Genomic DNA, 17,519 nt, shown 5'->3' on the forward strand with positions numbered 1-17,519 from the left:
TTTTTCTGGATTTGTACAATGCCTTAATATGATTTGCACCTGCAAGCAAAGCTGCTACAGAAAAAAAACCCACCCTCTATTACTGGTAATAACGAGCACAAACTTCATCCAGTGAGCAAAAAATGTCACACTTGCTTCTGAATTTAGCTGGTATTTTTGGTTACGGTGTGGCTGATGTTACTGTGAGGTCCAGATACAGTGAAGTTTCCCTAAGGCTTGCAAAAGGAAGGTTAAGATTTCACACCAGTTGTTTTAATGACTTGACCGTTGAACTTGAAAAGTCTTAAATCTGTGGCACTATTTATATGTATGAAGCTGAGACATAGCTGTAACTCTGGTAGCGCTGCAGAAAAACAAAACCTCCATGCACAGGAGGAAAGGTTGTAGAGTAGGACTGCGTTATCCCAGGTGCTGTACGAATCCAGAATGCAAGATTGTCCCTGGCTGGAACAACATGACATTTTCCTTCTGGTTTTGGAAACTCTTTGGCTTTTTGAAGGGGATTGCTGATTCATGTATAAAACTTGATCATCAAGTGTTAATCATCAGAGTCTAGTGATGCTGTGGGATTACGTTGGTTCTTGTGAAGGAACAATACCACCTAGAGTTACATTTAATCAGTGTTATTCTGAGTTCTAGAACCTGTTTGGCTATACACCTAACAAAAAACTTGGTATTTCCATACCCAGCCTAGATATACAAGTGGGTCTCAATTGCTCTTAAATTCACTCCCCTGAAACGTTCACACAAAGTGAATAGTGCCCATTGAATTCCATGCACAATTGTTACTATGGACAAAACCTGAAACGAATTGAGAAACTTCTGAATGACTGTTAAAAACTCTACTTTCTCTCTGTTCTCCGAATTAGTGGTCGTGGCCTTAGGCCCAATGTAAAATTGGTGGAAAGTTGCTTTTGGGCTCACATGTTAGTGCAAAAGCTGGGATCTGTGATCTGGAGAATCTACTGAAAGAGCGGGTTCTTCGAGTATGCTGAAGTGCATTATGTGTCTATATCAATTTGTGTTTATTAAATATGATACTTTAAAATATGCATGAAATGTAGCTTTTTTTTTCTTGGGAGTTTGCTGAATTGAATTTAGCAAGACCATTTAGAGACAGGGGTAAGAATTGTTTTGAAAGAAATGGAAAGAATCTTTCTTTAAATTTGATTGAAAAACAAGTCTCCTACCTGGAGAAAGCAGTCAATATTAATCAGTTTTAAATTACCTGATGATAATTTTGTTTTTATGAACATTAGGTGAGACTATAAGGAATTGTAGAGTGCCCTGAAAAAAATCTCATATAGGATTACGTCTTGATTTCAAATGAGAAGTGACTAGTAACAAATAGAATATGGCTTATATTGAAAGGTGTAAGTTGAAGTACTCAAACGCTCTGTAGAGTTCCTCAAACGTTCCTGTAGAGCGGGTCCAGAGAAGGGCAACAAAGCTGGTGAGGGGTCTGGAGCACAAGTCTTGTGAGGGGCAGCTGAGAGAGCTGGGGTTGTTCACCCTGGAGAAAAGGAGGCTGAGGGGAGACCTTCTCGCTCTCTGCAACTCCCTGAAAAGAGGGTGTAGAGAGGTGGGAGTCGGTCTTTTCTCCCAAGTCACAGGTGATGGGACAAGAGGCCTCAAGTTGCGCCAGGAGAGGTTCAGATTGGGTATTAGGAAAAAATTTTACACTGAAAGGGTTATTAAGCATTGGAATGGGCTGCCCAGGGAAGTGGTTGAGGCACCATCCCTGGAGGTATTTAAAAGACGGGTTGACATAGTGCTTAGTGACGTGGTTTAGTGATGGTTTTTATCAGAGTTAGGTTGATGGTTGGACTAGACAATCTTAACGGTCCCTTCCGACCTAGACGATTCTATGATTCTGTTAGGTAATCTTTATTTTCGAGAAGCAAAACCAACTAGGTTGTCTCTGTAAAGAGCTCACTAAAATACCCTAGTGAGCTAGAGTGGTTTTTAAGGGGAAAAAATAGGTTATGCTTCGGAATAGCAAAGAAGAAACAAGAAGTGAAAGTAATTGTGATCTCAGTACGGTTTCTTTACTCAGATGGACTGCAAAAATTGCAATAATTCTGTTTTGAAAGAAGATGAATAGTAGAAGTGCAAGAATAGTCATGAAGTGGAACAGGTCAGTTTGCACACCATGTACCAGTTTTCATAAGAAGATTTAAGGAGATGGATTATTAAAATTGATAGGTGACAGTTTTAAAAATGAAAAAAGGAAATAAAACATTATGGAACTATCCAGTGTAGCTCCGTATTGTAAGATCTTTTTCCTGTCACTGCCATGAAACCGCACTCAGGCCAGGCACCACTTTCACTTCAGATACCTTTCTAGACCTTAGGAATCAGCATCGTCTAATTCTTGTCTTTTCCTTTTTCAAATGGTTGTTATGTTTTTTGTCCCGTTGGTCCACACTGCTAAAAGTTTCATTAGGCTGAGATATACACGACTCGTCTTTTCTTTCAGTGTTTCCTTCCAGCTCTTTGATAACCACTTGCAAACTTCTCAGTTTCCTGATAACATGATTTTTCTGTTGCTGCTTCCTTCGAACCTCCATCAGGCAGATTTATGGCTTTTTTTTTGTTCTATGATATCACATATATGAAATATATATTCAAATATATGAATAGAAGTTCCTCTAAACGTGCTAATGTGTTCCTCTAAACACCTTAACAAAAATGTTAACGTCAAATTCTTTCTAAAAAGTCTTTTCCTATGGTTTATGAAAAAACTTGACAGTGATTAAGTGACTGGTGTACCAAACAATTGATTATCGTGGTCAATCTTATTGATTATTTGCTGCCCTGTACTACCCCATCTGTTTCTGTTGATCTTGGTTTGCAAAGTCTTTAGTGCTGGGATATGTTTCTGTCCTGGTTCTGGATCTTAGTTTGTGATTACTGCTCAGGGGGCTAGTATAAATGCAAGTTAAAAAGTGGGAAAATACATTAGTAGAACTTGGAGAAGAGTGTTCTAATAAGAAATCTCAGCTTTTCTGTATGGGCATCTGACCTTACTGCCAGCTCGCGGGGGTGAAGAGTGGATTTCTCAGCAGAGGTTGTTCTGCTGATCCGGAATTCCCTGCCCTCGTCACATTTACGATCCTGGCAAAAGAGTATGAGAGGGTGGCTCGAGTCTAATCTGAAGCTGCTTCTGCTTATAGGTGTCTGAATGCACAGTTCTAGTGGAAAGAACTTGATATATTTTTTTCCCAGGTGTCTTCATTTTGAATTTCATTAAGGCTATGGTAGTCTGGGGCCCAAACTGACCCTGGTTCAGCATAAGTATCTGTGAGATAGCTTTAGACAACCCAGTTTAAATATCAGAATCAAATCATGTGCGGCATCACAGAAGGTGGTACGAGCTGCAATAGCTGTCAATGGAAGTGGAGTAGCAGAGCAGGCTCTTGCATCGAGCTACGTGCTGCTGCTAGGTTTATATCAATACTTAAATATTTTAATTCTGCCTGTTAATCTGACTTTACCCATGAATGTCATCTCTAGGCCCACAACAATCAAAAGTAATTTATGGATCACAAAAACGAAACATTAGAAGAAAAAAAAATAGTGCAAGTCTGGGATAAAAATCAACTTTGCAAGTCCCAAATTTTGTAGATACTTTATCATTAAAAGATAAACTCGCGAAGCATAAACTAGACCACTGAGTCAGCAGGTGTAAAACTTCTTCAGGTTACTGAAATCTGTGTCTTTCAGTTGAATGCTGTTACTTTTGTGAAGGAGTGACCCCAAGGACAGATGGTATAAAGGTTGCCTGGTGTGAATCCCTCATTTCAAGGGGAATGTTCATGTTGTGTTCTTCGGAGGGGTATTGACTTCTGAATCGCGCACACACATCCCTCTGACCTTCCTGAAAATTAGTCGTAGCCCAACTTGTATGGCTGAGAACTGGCATCGAATTTGCAGTACGTTGATCACTCCTGATGATAGGAGCTGGATGTTCTCGAGTCTCACGTGTGGGGTTATACAGCGTATTTTATTAAAAAAGAAGACTTAGAGCTGTTAAAAGCAGAATGCTGAGGGTTTTGTTGTTGTTTTTTTTGTTTTATTTTTATTTTATTTTTTTTTATTAGTGCTCTGCTGTGGATTTTAAAGTATAATAAAGTAACGAACGCTACCCTGAGCTTAGTGGCTTTAAATGCTGGGTTAATTTACACTCGGAGCAGAGCTTTCAGTGTCAGGCGATCTTTTTTGCCAACATAAGCACTCGGCTGAAACAACAGCTATGACTCAGTTGCCAGCGAACGCTGCTTGAATTGATTTAGTCCGAGTTCAGATTTAGCACATAATCATGTTCAATTTGATCCACTGTGCTGCCTTAGAGATAAAAGGGTTGGGGAAGGGAAATAAAAAAAAAAAAAAAAAAAGAAAAAAAAAATAGATTTAGCTTATGTCAGTCTCTGCGGTGATGTCATTGCCGTGCGAGATGGAGCAGCGCTGTTCCCGTGCTCTGCCTGCTCAGTTGGTGGGTGTGCGAGGGGAAGGCGAGGAGCAACTCCGTTAAGTGCAAAGAAGCTCTCGTCGGAAGCTGGCAGTTATTGCCAGCAGCGAAACAGAATTTTGGACTGTTCAATTGCCATACTGAATTGAAGATTTTTCTTTTTTTTTTTTCCTTTTTTTTTTTTTTTTCAGTCTCTTTTATTTTTTTTATTTTTCCTTCCCATCATTTGTTACTCTGAGGTTGCCTAACTCTGTGTACAAAAGGGGGGGATGCCAGCCCGGAGCATGGACTGTGATGTCTCCACTCTGGTTGCCTGTGGGGTTGATGTGGAGATTTTTGCCAACCAAGAGGTTAAGGTATGCGCCTACAATTCTTTTGTTACAGATGCTTCTCAGAAAAGCCTTTGGGAGCAATAGGCATTTGTATGTAGCAATTCAGAATAAGGAGGCAGATGAGATTCTGCTGCGGCAGTAAAAGACAGGCAGTTAAAAAAAAAAATAATCTGTTAATTAGGGGAGAGAAATATGGGAGAGAATCGTGCCTGCTTCTTACTGTGTTTGGATAAGCTGAAAGAATAGACTAGTGTTTACTCTTTAATGATAGAAGAAATGGGTTATATAACTGACAGCTGTGCAAATGCATGTTTCATACTCGTAACAAATCATTCATTGTTAATTTTGTGGAGATATTTTTAGTCCCGTGTCACTTTTTAGATCAGCCTTGCCACGCATGTTATTTATCAACGTTGGTAATCCTCAGATGTTTCTACTCAGTTGAACAGTAGCTGTTTCTTTTCTTTCAGATCCAAACCGTGTATACGAGTATAAATTTGTTGTGAAGGGTTAAAAGTTTGTAGCAAGTATTTTGGTGCATCTGCAATATAACCGAATACAAAAAGTTGTGCATCTTGCATATCATACGAATACCTCAACAACAATGCTTAAATCAAAGGCTTCATATGCTGGGCTCATAGTCTCTTAATTAGACAACTGCTGTAGAAAAATCATTGTGTGTAATTGCCTACTGTTGAAATCAATTATCTCTTTCATTTATTCTCATATTACTGCAAGAAAATCACTGCAAATTAAGTTTGAAAGAGGAATTTTAGGTATGCTTTTCACAGATCATCTGAAATTGCTCATAGGCATAATACAGTGATATTCAGCAGTTTATTTAAAGGACAAAGATACAGACAACATTAGTTTCTAATCTGATCGTACTTCTGCTCTGTTCTTAGTATTAAAAAGAACGGAACAGGGGAAAAAGGATTTACAAATTGGAGGTCAAATTCTGAACCCTTGTCCTGTTTCATTCAGAGTCAAACATTGAAGCCAGTGGAAATATCTGGAAATAAAACCACTTTCATTTGCAGGAGATCATTATGATTTTTATTTCCCTGTTAGTTTGTTACCAGGTGATATCATGAACACTTTGTACAGATGCTTTTGTGTTGCCAGCAAGAGATTCTTCTTAATTTAAGAAGCTTTTTCTTTTTTCAGTGGTGGATTTGGAGATGAAATAGGGAATAATTCAGAGGAATAGTTCAGGTGAGCAGTCGTGCCTGCATTGGGACATGATTCCTGTAGTGTTTTGAAGTAGTAAAATGTTTGTCTGCTTATTCCTTTTTTCTTTTTTACAGAAGAACTTATATATTTTTTAATTTTATTTTTTTTTTTAATTTAGGAATGGCACCTGCATTGATATGGGCTTGTATCTGGAGCAGTTGTCTTTTAGTGTCTGGTCCATGTTCAACATAAGACTATGCAAGAACTTAACGTTGTAGTGGTCTTCTTGTATCCTTATTCATATAACAGTAGCAATAAAAAAGCAACATTTTTGGCTTCCATAAAATGAGCATAAAATGAAAGCTTTCCATTGGCTTTGGCAAGACTTAGATTAGCCTGATTCAAACTGCAGCATCTGGAAAGTGTGGCCAAGGAACGTGGGATAAAAAGAGAACAAAAGGGTTACAGAGACATTACAGGAATTGTAATCCCTTTCATGTTACTTGGACTTTCTGTACTTTGTTTCCTTTGGTTAAAACTGCCTTTTTTTTTATTTATTTTTTTTCTTCTGATCTCTGAATTAAAGCGTTGAGAGCAAAGATTTTGGGTATATTTACAATGGAGACTGCACTGCAGACTGCAGTGCAGCTTAGAAACGGTAAGTCTACCTTGAAGTTGCCTGGCTTCAAGGCAGAAGCAGCCTGTCCTCGGTGACCCACACCTCGCTGCAGACCCGTTTTCACTTGGTTGTCAACAAACTGGTCTGTGGGAGGCTGTGCTGGGATGGTTCCAGTGCTGCCAGCCTGGCTGGCTCTGCGCTGGTCCTCAGTCCCTCTCTACGCAGCAGGCTGCGGCGTAGGCATCCTTCTCGGGAAAGTTTCAGCGCTTCTGATGTTCTAAAGGTGGAGAGACCCATTGCTCTTTGCTCGCTCCCAGGAGAGCTACAGCAAATAAATAAATACATATATGTAGGGTTTTTGTCTGCAAAAGAGGTTCACTTCAAGGTGGGTTTTTTTGTTGACAGTGTGGTCACTGCGCACGTAAAAATGTTTGACTTTGATAGGATGAGGGGAACATCAAGCTTTAAAGTTAAAAAGGAAGGAGGCTGTTCCTGAGAAGGGAAGGGTGTGGAAGTTAAAGAGCAAAAGCAAGCACAGAAATCCTGCCTCCTCCCCTTCCTCTCTTCTCCTTTGTGCATCCCTCTGCCCAGACCTTCTGCAGGTCAACTGGAAGGCACAAGCAGTATTGAAAACTGAAGTCCAGGCTCTTGTCCTTTCAGTTTTTCTTCTGCTGCAGAGCTTTTCATGTAGGGGTAAGTTTCTTTTTGTAAGGAACCTTCTGGCTGTGTGAAGGGAACGTTCCTTCAGTGGTAGAATGGATATATTAAAGATTTTGTGATATGTGTGGTGCTTGATGAGACTTATTAAAATGAGCTATTAGTCCTGTAGAAGTAGTTCTCTAATGCCAGCCAGGATTGTGGTTTAGGTTTTAGGAGATGGTTGCAGCATGGCTCGCTTTATGGAGCAACCTGGTCTAGTGGGACGTGTCCCTGTCCATGGCAGGGGGGGTTGGAACGAGATGATTTTTAAGGTCCCTTCCAACCCAAACCATTCTATGATTCTGTAATTCTTCTTTATTTCAATTTAGGGTTAGAATGGAAGTGTTGCTTTGAAGAAGGATGCCGGCTGTGCTGGGCCATCCTTGTCCCACTTGCAGCACGTGGGTTGGACGCGCCTGGGAGGCTGACCGCAGCCAGCAGGCTGAAGAGAGGGTGGACAGGAGTGGGAGAGCTTGGTATGTCTTTGGGCTGTAGAGCAGGAGCTCTCGCAGCAGGTGGTGGCAATGGGGCCTCCTGAAGTTGTCACTCCTCCAGAGCAGCGGCCCATCAGTGCTGGGACATTCTTACAGAGAGGCAAAGGCTGGGCACAGGGTTTGGAGTAGAGCAAGCTGCTTAGCATATTGCTGCTTTTCCACCTATGCAAGTGACCTTATTCTGTAGGCGCTGTGCTCTTAGCATCTGGCAGACAGGCTCGGAAATATTCTTTTTTCCATTTGGCCTCTGAAACAGGAGAGCGATTCCTTAGTACTGAAGGCAAAGCCTTTTAGTTTCAGCATTTGGAGTGGCTCATCCTTCCAAGAGAGGCTTGTATGGATGCCCTGAAACTGGCAGCTGGCCCACGGCACTGACACCGTTGGTTTGCCATCCGTGAACCCATCCAACAGGCCTGTTGGGTTTTTGATCAGCTGCTGCTTTGAATTGACTTTTACAATCCAAAAATTGGGTCAGGCTAATCAACACGCCGCTAAGTGTACAGTGCCGGCGTATCGGGAACTAGTAAAGTTGAGAAGGCGACCATAGAAATCACAAAGTGCGTCTCTGCTTTGAAGTTCACCTGGATAATTAAAATTCTTCTTTCAGTGCCTCTACATGATAATTGTATGTAATGATGTTTGTTACATAAGCAATTAGCTAATGAATATCTTGTTTATTTCTAATAGAGACATTCCAGGCATTGCTGAATGGAAGACAATTTAAACTTGTACTTCTTCCTCTAAGCAAGGTATTCTCTTATTATTAATTCTTCATGTTCTCTCTTCAATTATGTTCACATGCACCATTCCACAAGGCATCAAGGTAGGGTTGGGACCACGAGGCACTGCTGTAGCGGAGAAGAAATACTAATGATCCCGATTGATCGAATTTGTATCTGAAGACAGTAATGTAAAGTAATGTGGATAGGAACATTATCTTAATGCAGGGAAAAAACCAATATGGACATGAGCCAGCCAGCAAAGGGAAATAGTAGAAAGAGTTTCACTGTTTTGACCATATTGCTTTGGGGGATTAATCCCCGTTGGAGCAGGATCTCTGTCAATCTGTAAACTCATTATTCAGTTCAAATGCTCCAGTGAGCACACAGCTAATATTAGTTGTTTGGGGTGGATGGTTTGGAGATCAGTCATTGCCCTGCAGTTGCCTTTGAGAGCTTTTGCAGTCTAATGTCATATCTGAACTTCTGAGGTCTAGAGGGTGAAAACACACGAGGTTCTTGCGGTTTTTCCTCCCCGCTTCCATTCTCGATTTGTAAAAGTGGCTCATTCACAGAGATGTTCTGAGATTTAAGGTTTAAGTGCTGTAAGACTAGAATCGAGTGAAAAAAGCTGTAGAAAAAGGGAGGAGTGTTGCTGCCCAATGCTGCCAGCTGCCCAATGGCAGAAATCATGACTTGTTGGGAGAGTTTCAGGGTTTCTTTTTTTCAAATTCTTCTCCTTAGCCACGTAAGCTTGATTTGTGGGAAGAGACTGCATAAGTCATAGGGATAGTGCTATAAGGAGGAAACCAGACAACAGCATGACTACCAAAAAATGCCCTGATAGCATGAAAGGACTGCTCTTGAAACAACTTCTGTTACTCTTTAGAGTCATGGAATCATAGAATAGTTTGAGTTCATAAAGGTCATCTGGTCCAACCCCCCCACCATGAGCAGGGACATCTTCAACTAGATCAGGTTGCTCAGAGCCCTGTCCAACCTGATCTTGAGTGTTTCCAGGGATGGGGCATCTCCCACCTCTCTGGGCAACCTGTCCCAGTGTGTCACCACACTCAGTGTAAAAAATTTCTTCCTTCTGTCTAGTCTAAATCTTCTCTCTTTCAGTTTAAAGCCATTACCCCTTGTCCTATCACAACAGGCCCTGCTAAAAAATTTGTCCCCATCTTTCCTGTAGTCTCCCCGAAGCCTTCTCTTCTCCAGGTTGAATAACCCCAACTCTCTCAGCCTGTCCCTCATAGCAGAGGTGCCCCAGCCCTTGGATCATTCTTGTGGCCTCCTCTGGACCCACTCCATCTCAAATTGTTCACTTGTCACCCAGTGCTACTGCAGACCGAGATACTGCTGTAACCCGTGTCACAGAAATAAGTTTAGGCTTTTGCTTTATCCTTCTAATTGCCCCACGTGAAGGCAATTGAACCCTAAGAAGTTTCCATAGAAGAAATGATACCATGGTTAAACTTCTAAGGGTTGTGATATGCCCTTTAGGCTTACCTTCAATTATTTGTATTTGCTTTTTGCTTGACTCAGAGAAAGTCAGGCTGTTAGACTGGAGGTCAGTGGCAGCTGCAGGTGCTTATACAGCTGAGAACATGCCATGTTTTCTGCTTATCATTCTTCACTCTTTTATATTAACAGGGGGAACAGCAGAACAAGTCAGAGCTTTTTGTATTCTTTTTGATCCTCCTTTCTGTTGGAATTCACGTAAAGATATTTCCTTTTCATAAGGATAATTAGACAATGAGCAATTTGGAATCAAAAGAAAATAAATAACAGCTAGAATGTGTTGCCAGATGGTGTAGCATTATCCAAGGTAAGATGGACCTTGCAATTATACTGATAAATGGCCCAGTCTGTGAGGAACAAGGAAGAGATGGTGACTTTCTTTAGCAGATTTGAAGAATTAATCAGTACAGCTATAGATTGAGGTCCTTTTAATACGGATGCGAGTGAGATACTGGTTTTTCATTAAATAATGACTTTGGTTAGAATTCCCAGAAGAACCTGGAGAGGTGAAGTATCAAATCCTTTGGTTTTCTAAAGTTTTTCAAGGGTATGTTGTTTTCTGGTCTATAGTGATCTAGTCTCATTCTTCTCTGAAGGTACTGTATATGTCCACTGTTTTGTCTCAAGGTTTACTGATACCGTTTGCTGCTTCTTAGCACGATCTAAGCTTTGATACTGAGAGAAGTTGCAGGTTTTGAGGCAGAGGTCTGCACCAACTTCCTTTGCACATAGACTGATAGATATGCTTTATGGTTGGACAGTTCTTCCTTTAATGTTTTCTAGGAGTGATTTTACCAAAGGCGTTAAATAATCTGCTTAGTTTTGATTGTTCGTGTGCCGAACAGCGTCTTTGCTGCGGATGATACTATCTAATCATATGCTAGAATGCAAACAACCATGACCGTATGGTCTCGAGCAGTGAATTCTTTCTTGGCAAAGAGACGCTGAACAAGAAGAGTGCCACAGTTTATCAAACACTTGGCCAACACACAGGCTGCCAAGGGCCAGAAACTGGCCCAGCTAAGCCTCCAGTCAGTGCTTGATAGCTGCAGGATTTTGTTTTTTCCATCCATGTAATTATAGTGCTCCCAGGACTGTATGCATGTGCTTTTCCTGAAAATTTCCCCCAATCACATGGCTAAGTTTCAATAAGCACCTTCTCCTTCTAAATGCCAACGGAATTAAAATTTTCCCCATGGGAGACTTCTGAGACTGTACTGCCTAACCCTCCTCAAAGTAACTGTATTTGTTAACATCCCAATGTGGAGTCTTACATAACAGAATGGTTTGGGTTGGAAGTGAGCCTTAAAGACCATCTAGGTTCACCCCCCTGCCATGGGCAGGGAGACCTCCCACTAGACCAGGTTGCTCAAAGCCCCATCCAGCCTGGTCTTGAACTCCTCCAGGGATGCGGCATCCACAACTTCTCTGGGCAACCTGTTCCAGTGTCTCACCACCCTCACAGTAAAGAATTTTTTCCTAATATCTCATCTAAATCTCCCCTCTCCCAATTTAAAACTGTTACCCCTCATCCTATCACTCCACTTCCTGACCAAGAGTCCCTCCCCCTCTTTCTCACAAGCCCCCTTTAAGTATTGAAACACCGCAAAAAGGTCTCCCCGTGCCTTTTCTTCTCCAGATCAACCCCAAAACTTGACTTTTGGTTTGGTGTAGACCATACAGATAAGCCTCAATTGCTGCAGGCTTGAGGCATGACAGCTTGGCTGCCCTTTGCACTAACTGCAGTATAGGCTATTATACGTTTAATTTCTTTCTGGCCAAATATTAAACTTCTCCACTCTTTTTTTTTTTTTTCCCCTCATTGACAATCCTTCCAGAATCACCGAATGATATGGGGTTGGAAGGCACCTCTGGAGATCATCTAGTCCAACCCTCCGCGTGCAACCATTAGTTTGGCTCCAGCCTATGTTTTCCATCTAGAATTTGGGTTGATTTCTCCTTTATTGTTGTCACTTCCTGAAAGCACAATCACCTTCTCACAACATCAGTGTTCCCGTGATGCATTTTGGTGACCCCACTTGGGGCTTCTGTTGGTGCTGAATGAAGGAGAAGCCTTTGGTTGCTGCAGCTCTGGTGGAGTAAACATCCCCGCTGTCCTTGCAGGATGTCCCCACAGCAAACCGCACCATGGGATGCCAGATAGATGGGCCTGTGCAGGGCTGGGTGCTGCTTCCATCTCCGTGGCAGCCTGTGTTTCTCTTCCGCACCCCTGGAGTTGCGGAAAAACCTCAGAGTGGCTTTATAGATAAAAAGCGCCAAGTATTCTCATTTGCAGATGGAAAACTGAAGGAACCAGGAAATAAGTTTTCTGATTAGGAAACTGGATTGGAATGTACCGGATCTGGTGTAATTAATAATCCTTGTTTTTAATAATCTGTTGCTGTAGATGTTCAATTTCAAACGCTGTTTGAGCTCTAGATGCTTTCCAGAGACTTCCTTGTTGGTTTGGGTTTGTTTGTTTGTTTGTTTTTTTTAATTAGCCCAAACTTGCTACCTTTCACAATCTGCCTCAGATTCTGGCAGCATCTGGCCAGAGAGATGGACTTTATCTTGCAGGATGGCTTCATATTAGCAGGAGAAACTTACTGCAGCGTGGAAGAACCTCCAGTTTTGCAGCACCAGATAGTCCTATCTGTTGAAATAATAGTCACTGAGCTGAGAAACGCAATGAAGCTGTTGTGCTCAGAGCGGTATCAGCAGGCAGCCGGACACTGTAATTTCATCAGCTCAATTTGTCACTTGTGGAAGTATCTGTCTGCTTCATAGACTGCAGTGAGTAATCTTGATACGTTGGCCGTAGAAGGTGGAGGCATTCGCACAGCTGAATCATGCGACGTGAGTTCTGCTGCGTTGTACCCATGTCATGGCCAGAGAAGCGGTAAACCTTGCAGAAATCTCATTTTTGAGATTTCATGCGGGTCAGATGTTCTGGTGTGCGGGCAGATGAACAAATTATAGTAAAAGAACTGCTGTCCTCTGAAGAAATGAAATTCCATTTATGGAAGAAATAAGATTGTTTCTTATTGACATTTGCTTGGAGTCATTATCTGACTCCAAATTTACCAACCTCACGTTCCATCAGCCTTTGCTGCATATTCTATTGCCTGATGGCAAGGTCCATTCAGCTTTGGTTAGTTTTCCTTCTTTCTGAGAGAAAACCAATAACTGAACTAACAAGAATAAAAACTTTTTCATTGTCTAATTAATTGAACTATACTGGGAAATTTGTTTTAACTACAACTTGTCTGTAGCTGTTGGTTTGATGTGGGTCTTTTTGTTTGGGGGCGGCGGTGATGGTGTTTGGGGGGGGGTTTATTTTATTTGCTAGTGCTGATCCAAAAAAAACCTCAAAACAACGCACCATCAGAAGTGGCCCTTACGCCTTTCTCCTTCAAAGAGGAACATGTATTTCTCTTTTAAATTGGAAGAGAAGAGATTTAGATTAGATATAAGGAAGAAATTCTTTACAGTGAGGGTGGTGAGGCACTGGAACAGGTTGCCCAGGGAAGTTGTGGATGCCCCATCCCTGGAAGTGTTCAAGGCCAGGCTGGATGGGGCTTTGAGCAACCTGCTCTAGTGAGAGGTGTCCCTGCCCATGGCAGGGGGGTTGGAACTAGATGATCTTTAAGGTCCTTTCCAACTCTAGCCATTCTATGATTCTATGATTCTATTTAAGACAAGCAGGTATCTTCAAGGAGCAGGTCATAGTTGGAAGTCCTCTAGGCTGTGATTTTAACCTGAGGGAGGAGGAAACCAGCTGGTTATTCAAAAAGGTGGCTGAAATGAGGAAGGAGAGTATGGGGTTTCAGAGGAGGGAAGTCAGTATGATGACAGGACTTTTTTGGTTTTTTTTCTTTTCTTTTTTTTTTTTTTCCCATCAGAAGTGCCTCTGTGGTACAAGACCAAGAATGGAGAAAACTTGAAGATGCTGGGGCAGGGAGCTAGGTCACGGCAGGGCTACCTGAGTTGGGGACAGAGGCACAGAAGTTTGGGATGATAGGGAGAATTGATGGAGAAAAGAATAATCAATGGGAGACCAAGGTGAGGACAGAGGACTTTGACTTCTCATGGTGTAGCGGAATGATTAAGGGACTTGTGAGCAGAAGCTGACATGAGATGCCAGATAAAACCAGGTAATGGTTGAAAAAAGGACTTTTTGACAAAGCTTTCACCAAGGTGTTAGGGTTGAAACCTTAGGTTTCTTGAAAGTTCTTTTGTTTTCTTGAAAGCATCTTCCAGGGGCTTCCATTCTGCCTCCGAGCAACAAAATCCCTTTGTGAACTGTTACTCTGGGCTGCAAACTCTCTCCTCAAAACTTTTTGCTGTTAAATGTCTTACAAGGTATTAAGTGTTTGAATGTGGCCAGACTAAGCACGTGTGAGACAGAATGCATTTTGTAAACCTTACCAAAAAAAACCCCACCCAAAACCCTATTCTTTTTTAATATACCTTATTCCTACCTTCTCTGTCTTCTTTTCTGCTTCATCTTTCTGGAATGCGAGAAGGAAATGTGTGTTTTCCCTTGTTGTTTTTTGTCCAATGTGGTAGGTGATACTAGAAATAAATAACAATACTTGCTAAATTGTTGAAAATATCCAAACAGTAAGTGATACAGTACGACATGACATATCAAATTATGAGAGTGTTCTGGGCACATTTCTTTCAGCAAATGGAGGTAGGTAATTAGTATTTCATTTTTGACTTTAATCTTAGCAATTAAGGAAGAAATGAATAATGGCAAGTACTATTGGTGAAAATTGTTTTAAAGTAAGCTTTTGAAATAAAGAAAGTCTGAGATCAGATGAACAAGGCAAATAATTTTTTTTAAAAAGTCCTTTCCAGCAGCCTGATGGAGCTGATAAATGGTGTCTCCTAAGAAGATTATCTGAGAGACCGAGAAGTGCATGGGAATTAGCAGTTAAGGAGGCACTTTTGAATGCATAATGGAGATTATCTGCCCTGATGCAAAGGACAGATGGGATGTACATTAAGAGACTGTTATGGCGAGATCAGATACTTCTTTTGCTTTACAGCAGTTTAAGGTTTTATATGTAAAGTGAAAACCAAGTGTGCAAAATCACAAAATGAATTTCAATTAGCAGAGGATTTAAATAAGGACAAAGAAAGTCTTGTGATGCATAAAAAGAGGAAAACAATGTGTAAATCCTTTAACAGCAATGTACCTACATAACGAAAATGTGGGCAGGGTTATGGTATGACTGATTTCTGTGTATATAAAGTGCTTGAGAGATAATCAGCTAAATTAATAAAAAAAACCAATAACAACCCTAGTAGTAGCCAGAGAAGAGAAAAACTGCTAAAAATACAGAGGTAAGACAGTTATTCAAGTATACATGACCTGATAAAATCTAGCAAAGAATGCTTTAGGATATAGTTGAAATTATCTTTCTACTATTTGAAATTATCTTTGAGAATTCATAGGTTACAGAGATTGCAGAAGATGGGAGACAGAAAAAAATAGTGTTTGTGTTTAAAAGCTGGAGGGGGAGAAAAGTCTGTATAATTACAGAATTTTTTTTTTTCCTCATTTGAATTTTGGAAATAAGTTTGTAAGTACTTTGGAAGTAATTTGGCCTGGGATGTCTAGAGCAAACCATGTCAAATCAATATGTCTTCCTTGTTTGACAGGCCAACTGGATAAGTGGGATAAAGGAGATGTGGAAGGTAGATACTTTGACTAAAGCTTTCACACTGTTCAAGTCATTTTCGTAAGTAGTCTACAGTCTAAATATAATTACCATAAGGCGAGTGCACAGTTGTTTAAAAAATGTCTAAACCAGAAGCGGTTCATTCTCAAATGGTGAAGGCATTTAAGTAGATAAGCTCACGTTTCTTCCTGGAACCAGGTTGAGATTAATGACAGTAGTCAACAGAGAAAAACCTTTAAAAAAAAAAAGCATGGATGACACTATGCTAGTGGGGCAGGGATACAATTCTGAACAAACTTTAATTAAGCAACAAGAGTGCAAAGGAGTACACCTGAAAAGAAATCAAAATCACAGCTGTATAAAGAAATTGATGTGTCTGAGCAGTTGCGTGATGCAAATCTCTTTGAGTTTTAGTGAATTGCAATGAATAATAGTCAGCTGTGTAATTCTCTTGTAATCAGAGCAAATGTAGAACCACAGAATGGTTTGGGTTGGAAGGGACCTTAAAGATCATCCAGTTCCAACTCCCTGCCATGGGCAGGGACACCTCCCACCAGATCAGGTTGCTCAAAGCTCCATCCAGCCTGCCCTTGAACACCTCCAGGGATGGGGCATCCACAGCTTCCCTGGGCAACCTGTGCCAGTGTGTCACCATCGTTATCATAAAAAATGTCTTCCTTATGTCCAATCTAAATCTACCCTTGTTTAGTTTAAAACCATTGTCCTGTCACTCCAGGCCCTGGTAAAAAGTCTGTCCCCATCTTTCTTATAAGCCCCCTTTAAGTATTGAAAAGCTGCAATAAGGTCTCCCCGGAGCCTTCTCTTCTCCAGGCTGAACAACCCCAACTCTCTCACAAGAGGTGCTTCAGCCCTCGGATCATCTTTGTGGCCTCCTCTGGACCCACTCCAACAGGTCCATGTCCTTCTTGTGTTAGGGGCCCCAGAGTTGGAGGCAGCACTGCCGGTGGGGTGTCCCCAGAGCAGAGCAGAGGGGCAGCATCCCCTCCTCGCTCTATTGGCCACGCTCTGGGGATACAGCCCAGGGTACGATTCCCTGCATGTAACGTCCGGACAGTGCATATCACTTATCCTCTCTCTTTGTTACACTGATGCTGGGCTAGCAGGGCTAATTTTCAGTGTGCTCTAAAGCAAATGGGCCACAACAACCCCGTGCATTGCTACAGGCTTGGGGAAGTGTGGCTGGAAAGCTGCCTGGAAGAAAGAGACCTGGGGGTTCTAATTGACAAGCGGCTGAATATGAGCCGGCAGTGTGCCCAGGTGGCCAAGAAAGCCAACGGCATCCTGGCTTGTGTTAGAAATAGCGTGACCAGCAGAAGTAGGGAGGGGATTGTGCCCCTGTACTCAGCACTGGTGAGGCCACATCTCGAGTATTGTGTCCAGTTTTGGGCACCTCAATACAAGAGGGATATGGAGGTGCTGGAGCGAGTGCAGAGGAGGGCAACGAAGCTGGTGAAGGGCCTGGAAAACAAATCCTACGAAGAGCGGTTGAAGGAGCTGGGACTGTTTAGTCTGAGGAAGAGGAGGCTGAGGGGAGACCTCATCACTCTCTACAACTACTTGAAAGGACACTGTAGAGAGGTTGGTGCTGGTCTCTTCGTACAGGTAATTAATGACAGAACGAGAGGGAATGGCTTCAAGCTCCAACAGGGTAGGTTTAGACTGAACATTAGGAAAGAATTTTTCACAGAAAGAGTGGTCGGGCATTGGAATAGGCTGCCCAGGGAGGTGGTTGAGTCACCATCCCTGGGTGTGTTTAAGAGACATTTAGATGTGGTGT

General features: G+C 41.7%; 1 protein-coding gene across 2 annotated transcripts in view; it reads left to right on the forward strand.

Annotated features, from left to right (window-relative positions):
* The window catches only part of RCAN2 (regulator of calcineurin 2), a 96,632-nt gene that overhangs the window by 42,353 nt on the left and 36,760 nt on the right, over positions 1–17,519 (forward strand). The window contains exon 1 of one of the 2 annotated variants that reach the window (XM_074153730.1): positions 4,741–4,827. The exons of the other annotated variant lie outside the window; for it this stretch is intronic. Coding sequence (XP_074009831.1) covers positions 4,741–4,827 — 87 coding nt within the window. Of the gene's footprint in view, positions 1–4,740; positions 4,828–17,519 lie in introns of those variants that run through there. 2 annotated transcript variants of the gene reach the window in all.

Source organism: Numenius arquata, chromosome 9, assembly GCF_964106895.1.
Source record: "Numenius arquata chromosome 9, bNumArq3.hap1.1, whole genome shotgun sequence".
Classification (NCBI taxonomy): Eukaryota; Metazoa; Chordata; class Aves; order Charadriiformes; family Scolopacidae; genus Numenius; species Numenius arquata.